The 7536-nt window shown below is 25.0% G+C and overlaps 1 protein-coding gene across 1 annotated transcript; it reads left to right on the forward strand.

Moving 5' to 3' along the window:
* The first annotated feature begins 1476 nt into the window (after positions 1 to 1476).
* Positions 1477 to 3425, forward strand: LOC112776866 (putative ETHYLENE INSENSITIVE 3-like 4 protein). Its single transcript, XM_072228229.1, has 4 exons — positions 1477 to 1801; positions 2095 to 2179; positions 2273 to 2704; positions 2759 to 3425. Exons 1-4 carry the CDS (start codon positions 1477 to 1479, stop codon positions 3423 to 3425), a joined length of 1509 nt encoding a protein of 502 aa, XP_072084330.1.
* The last annotated feature ends 4111 nt before the right edge of the window (positions 3426 to 7536 follow it).

Here is a 7536-nt window from a genome sequence, read left to right on the forward strand (position 1 = left end):
TGGTAATTAATTATAGTAGGAGTACATAAAAAGTACACAAAATTAACTATAAAACATGTACTTCTGCTATAATTAGTTACCATCAATATTAAACTAATAAAATAAAAAAATTCTAAGTGCAACATTTTTTGTTTTTTTTTTTTTCTTCTCTTTATTCATATTTTTATTCATGTTAAGAAGGTGAAAACAAGAAGAAGAAGAAGAGGGAGAATTTTAATTTGTGTATAATTTATTAGAAAAATAATATCAAAATTTTTTAGTCGTGACATATATTCTTATTAAGAGGATAGAAAAAGATGAATTATGAGAATGTAAAACAAGAAGGAGAAAATAAAGAAGAAAAAAAAAAGAAAAAGAAGATGATGACTACGAAGGACAAAAACAAGAGGGAAAGTTTTAAATGGTGTAGAATTTATATAACACAGAAAATTTCTTAATTGACACAGAAATTTCTTAATTTTGACACAGAAATTTTTTAACCGTGATATCATTCCCAACTAAATGAAGTGGTATTGATGTCTTTTTTAGTTCTAAAACACATTTAAACGTATTTTATTGGTTGAATGAGTTAAAATTTTGGATTTACGGTTCTTTATTTAAAGATTTATTGTCTTTTATAAAAAATATCTGTATTATTTTTAATTAAATAATGTGTTTTTGTTATTATTGAATTGATTGTATGGTATTAAACCAATATATATGAGATTTGGTCATTCCTATATCATTTATAATAATTTAATATATCTTTTAAATTTAAAATATATTTAAATATATTTTGTTGGTTAAATATAAGTCAAGGTTATAAATTTGTCGTCTTTTAAAATTTTTTTTGTGTCATTCACGATTAAATAATGTATTTTGTTATTGTTAAATTAATTTGGTAATATTTAACTAAGAAGAAGATAATGATAATAATGTTGGTGGTGATAATAAAAAAGAAAAAGAGAAAAATCAAGGAAAAAAATCAAACAAAAAAAAGAAAAAAAAAATAATGACAATGACAATAACGATGATAATAAAAAGAAAAAAAAAATATAACAGCCTATAAATGGTGTAATTTTTTTTTTAAAAATTAGTGACGGTAGTAATTATAATTCTAATCACCCAATAGGCCAATATTGTTACCAATTGTGCATGCAAACAGAACCGTCTCATCTTCATTATCTCATTCAAACAACTTTTAATTTTCCCAGGTTAATTGCACATTTACCAGCCTTTCCAAGAAGTATAAACACTATACAACAATTTTCACCTCAATAATGCCTACTTTGTCCCATCACTCTTATGAATTATTTATTTAAATACAATTCTACTAAGCTAAGATTATTTTGCTGATGTTAGATCCTTCTAACACCGCCATTCTACAACCTTCGTGGATATCTATATATACGCACATAACTTTCACGAGTTCTAACAACATAATATCAATTACTCTTATCTATTCTTCTATACACATATTTTATAAAAAAAATCATCATGGTGCTGATCCAAGAAGAAATGGATCCTCCCTATGTTCAATTGTCTGATACAGAAGACGAGGAAATTGATGTAACCTTGACAGCAGAAGATGAAACAATAGACTATGAGGATTTGAAAAAGCGCATATGGAAAGACCGTATCCTTCTTCAAAAGATGAAAGAGAAACTTAACATGGACGAATCTGAAAACAAAGAAGCCAAACAAGAAGCGTCCACAAAAAAAAAGATGTCTAGGGCACAAGACTCTGTCCTCAAATACATGGTCAAGATCATGGAGGTTTGCAAAGCTCGTGGATTCGTCTATGGCATCGTCCCTGAAAAAGGTATAGAATTACACTCTTCTTTCTTTTAAAATAAGCATTTCTTTTTCATTTTATTTTTTTAAGTAAAAATTAACTATGCATAATTAAAAAGTTTAATGTGAGAGGAGGAATAATAATTATATAAAATTATTTAAAAATTTTTAATTATGAAGTCAATTATATTTGAATTTTTATTTAACAATTAATACAAAAATAATTTTAATATTTTTCTGTATTTTTATTAAAAAATATTTTATTTCTGTCGTACTTCAGTCTTTACTTTGATATTAAAATATTTTAATTATAATTGATAGGTAAGCCGGTTACTGGAAGCTCGGATAGTCTGCGAGAATGGTGGAAAGAAGATATCAGATTTGACCAAAATGCCCCTACAGCAATTGCAAAGTATTTACCTTTACTTGAAAAGGGAGAGTTAAATGAGTCGTCAAGCATACACCTTCTCCAAGATCTTCAAGACACAACACTAGGATCTCTTCTTTCATCACTGATGCAACACTGTGTGCCGCCACAAAGGAGGTATCCTTTGGATAAAGGCGTGGCTCCGCCGTGGTGGCCTAATGGGTCAGAGGCATGGTGGGGTGAACAGGGCTTTTTGGCTCAAGAACACGGGCCACCACCATATAAAAAACCCCATGATTTGAAGAAGGCATGGAAGGTTTCAGTTTTGGCTTCAGTTATAAAACACATGTCCCCTGACTTGGAGAAATTGAGAAGGCTTGTGACTCAATCAAAGACCTTGCAAGATAAGATGACCGCCAAAGATAGTGCTACTTGGTCCAAAGTTGTGAGCAAAGAAGAAGCTCTGTTGAGACTTACCAACAAGTGTCTTAAGATTTCTCCTTCTTCATCCAGCGATGAGGAGAATAATAAGGAAGACGGCGAGGGAGAAATTGAAGTCTTTGAGTCATTCCCAATAAGCTCTATTAATAATTCTGTTGATCATGGTGGCGGCAGTAGCAGCACCGGAGGCAGTGAAAAAAGAAAGTGTGATTTTGATAATAATAATAATAATGGTAACAACAACAATAACGATAATAGCTTTGTGGACAAATTACTATATACATGTCAGAACGTAGATTGTCCACAAAGCGATTTGTCTATGGGATTTAGAGACAAGAATTCAAGGATGGACCACGAGTCGATGTGCGCTTTTCGCGGTACCACTATCGATCACCAGGGAAGTAACAGCAACAATGAGAATTCGAAGGCTTTCCATGATTACCTGTCGAGTGAGGAGAGGATGATAAGTGTTGGAGATTGGATGAACATGGAGGTAGCTAAAGCCAACGATAACAATAATAATAATAATAATTATAATAATTCTGGTGACACTGATTCTGGTGATATTGATATTATGAATGGAATGGAAGAGATTGCCGGTAAAGCTTTTGGTGAGGACAATTTAGGGTTGTGGCTGAATGACATTGAAGATTGTGAGTTGCTTGCGGCATTGGAGATGGTTAAAGCAAATAGCGTGATGGATTCCACTCATCAGAATAATAATCCACCATTAATAAAGCATGATCATATTTCCCCACGTGATGGCCATCTTCTTGGCGAAGAAGCAACTACTTCATCACTTTGGGACTATACTACTACTTCGTTTAAGAGCAACAACATTTAATAATTAATTTTATATGTTTAAGAATATTGTAGTTTTTATGTATTATTAATTAATTATTAGTCTTCTCTACTATCACATTATCATACACAATTTGCTCACATATGATTCTGATTAGATTGATTAATTACCTGATGTGAGCTATCTATAGTTATAGCATCCAAAAAATGTTCCTGTTATATGTAATATTGGTATTTTTAAATAAAATGTTATTTTATTATGGATATGTATTGTATGCATGTGTTGATCATTAATTATATGTGTTTTGAAGTACTTTAAGGTTAGTAGATGATTAAATTAAACAATTTTCTAAGAGAAGGGTTAGGAGTAAAACTTTTTTAATACATTTAGCCATATCTTATTTTTTATTGTTAAGAATTAGAATTTATTATTTAGAGTTTAAAATTTTATTAATCATGTAACACAAAAACATATTTTTTAAACAATAAATGCATATGAAAAAATTAAAAAATATTTTAGAAAAAAAAAATTAAGGACTCCTTCCACTTAATATATAAAAGGATTTTATCTATCTCAATACATTGAAACAGAACAACACCTCATTGACTATTGAGTTGCTGAAAAAAGACTTGGCAGAAAAATATAATGATTGTAAATGGATATTCTAAATTTCATTGCGACATTGAAAAATATAAAACAAGGTTGATTGATAAAGGCTAAGGGATTCAACTAAGTGGTTGGAGTGGATTAATTGTAAACCTTTGGCAAGAATCAAAAACTCTAGGAATAGTTCTGTTATTGGCACACAAAAGGTGATATTTGAAACAACACATTACACATGGTATTAGAGGAAGTATTAGAGGAAGCAAACAACACATTGCACATGGTATTAGATTTTCTGTGTTTAATGGTAAGAATGGTGATTGATCAAATAGATGAGACAACTATCTGGCTTTGGTCTTGTGAATATCTAGCATATAGTCATAACAGTTGGATGATAAGGGTGGATGTTAGTTAGTCATACAAATTACATTAGTTTGTGCGACAGAATTGGAACGTAGGATTTTGTTTGTTGTGTGTGTTTGGTATATAGCCTCAGTCACATCTTCATGAATATTTTGAATAGAGTATTTTATATAATTTGAGTAAATATTTAAATTAATTTTTAAATATTATAAATTAAATATTTTGGTAATTAACAATTTTTTATTATTTTAAAGTTTTTAGACGAATTTATTTTTCTGTAAAAGGAACTAATTTATTTAGACCTAATTATCTCGCAAAAAAATTTGTTAAAAAATTATTTATCCAATATGTATATTAAAATTTTATTAAAAATAATAATAATAATGTGTCTAATCAAAATAATTCTTGAAAATTTTTATAATAATAAAAATTTGTTAAAAATTAAATTGTCTAATTTAAAGTTCTTTAGAAATTAATTTAAGTGCTTAGTTTTATAAATTTTTACTCATTAAAAAAAATAATTAAAGTAGCAACTTCAAAAATATTTTAGTTATGTTATTTTTATTATGTTTGTATTTTTTTATTTCTCTATCTATTAAATGTTTACATTTTGTTTTTCTTAATATCAATTAAGTTCTGTTTATTTTCATATATTACACATGTTTATTTATTTTAGCATAGATGTTTACTTTTTCATATAAAATATAAAGTAACAACGTGGATGTGTTTATTTTTTCATATAAAATACTTTAGAAACAATGTGGATATAAGAGGTAAAACAAAATTATGCAGGAGAGCATTTGAACAAAAACAAAAAAAAAAAAAAAACAAAAAACCCAGAGCATCTTTTTGAGTAATCTATCAAACATAGTTATCAGAATCAAATTAATAATTGATCTAATTAAAATATTAAATTATTGGATTACCAATTTAATCATTTAGTTACTGATTGAATCGATAACCCAATTATAATTAAGTAATTATATAGAATTATATTTTATTATTTTTATAATAAATATTTTTTAAATTTTGTTTTTTGTATTAAGTTGATTATTCTTAGATTTTAATAATTTATTAATTAGTTTATATTTATTACATGCTTCAAGCATTTATTCAAAAAAAATTATATAATCATAAAAAAAATGTTATAATTAATAAAAGATATTTGATCTTTTTAAATTTAAAAATATTTAATAAAATTTAATATTTATTTAAATAATAGTGTATAATTAAAAAATTCTAACCTTGAGAAAAAATGAATAAAAAAACTAAAATTAAAATTAAGTTTAACGAATATAAAATAATTTAATTAAAAAGAATCGATATATAATATATACAATAATTAACATATAGGTCACACTACGGTACAGATCAAGATTTACAGATATTCTATTTTTTTATTTTATTTCGTTACACATGTATTGGATATTCTTTGGCTGGCTTAGTTATTTTTCATTAGCTCTGAGTGGCCCTTGGACTTGGATCATGAATTTTGGATTTTATTAGGAAAGTGAGAAAAAAAAAGTTGGATTAACTTAGAAGCAGAAAACAATAATCATATAAAACAAGTCTATTGAACTAGAAAAAAAAAAAAGAAGATAAAAAAAGCATGTTGAGAATAATTGATTTTTTTTTCATTTTTTAGAATATATTTAATTGTAAAATCTTTTTTTCTCTTATATAAGATTTAAATAAAAATAGAAAAGAATTAGTTGAAAAATTAATACAAGAAACAGGCAATATGGAAATGCCACATCAAACATATTTCAAAACAACAATGTTATTTGTATACTAAAATCAGCCACCAATATATTTATGTATAAATATATGTATAGTTTAATTTATTTTTAATATGTATTTGTATTTCAACATATATTTTATATTAATGGCTGACTTTGATAGTTGATTTTAATATACACGTAGCATAACTCATTTAAAAAATATACCTATAAAAATTTTAAATTTTAATTTTTAAAAAGATTAAAATACTTTTATAATTAATTTTTAAAAGAACAAAACAATTTTTGAAGATTGATTTTAAAAAAACTAAAATACCTTTTAGTTTATTCTTAAAGAATTAAGATATCCTTTTAAGCATTAATTTAAAAATACTAAATTATTCTTATATAATTAACTGAAGTTGATTGATTATATTAGCAACTATGAATTTAAATTTAATATTTAAAATACTACAATAACCTTTTATTTAATTCTAAAATAATTAAAATAATATTTTAAGATTAATTTTACAAACATTAAAATCAACCCTTTAAAATTAAGATTATTTAATTATATTAAAAATTATAAAATTCAACTTTTAAGAATACTAAAATAAAGATGAGACTAAAAGGTCATTTAGCATGAATTTAAATAATTTTATTTTGATACTGTAAAATAATTTTATACATGCATATCCAATTATATAGGAATATGTTAGAAAAAATAACTACGTTTTACATTAATAGTATGAATGAACATTAAAAAAAAAAGAATGTAATTGAACGACTATATAAAATATTTTACATTATCAGTGTATCAAAATTAAATTTTAATTTAAAAAGACAAAAATATCAAGATTTTTTATTGAATTATAAATTAGAAATTAATTTGAAGTTTTAAAACACTAAAATACCATGTCGATTATTTAGTCAAAAGAATCATAAATCGAAATATTTTTAAAATAACTACGAAAATTCTCTTATGAAATTAGAAGGGATTTTACAAAGTAAAGAATAAAATATTAGAACTAAAATGATAAATATTTAATTAGAGTATTTTTTGAACAACACACTTTTATGATTCTTTTGAATTCTTTTGATTATTAAACACATATTTTAGAAATTCTTACATTTTATTATGTCTTGAAGTTAAATTTCGAATTTTTTATGTGTAGTTCATAGACAAAATTATTGAACTTTTATATCTGGTCTATTAGTGATTAAGCTTAGTTTGAGAAGACTTGATGCAATAATAATATCGAATATTTTTAAATCTTTTAGTGATTTGAATAATTATTTAGTTTGAGAATACTTAAAAGAAAAATATTTTGTAACACTATTTTATAAAAAATATTATTTACAATGCACTGTTAACTATAAGTTTCAACAAAAAAAAATATTTATCACCTTTAATGTTGATTAATACTAAAGGAGCAATTCAACTATTAAAAAATATAAACATAATTGAT

Source organism: Arachis hypogaea, chromosome 19, assembly GCF_003086295.3.
Source record: "Arachis hypogaea cultivar Tifrunner chromosome 19, arahy.Tifrunner.gnm2.J5K5, whole genome shotgun sequence".
Classification (NCBI taxonomy): Eukaryota; Viridiplantae; Streptophyta; class Magnoliopsida; order Fabales; family Fabaceae; genus Arachis; species Arachis hypogaea.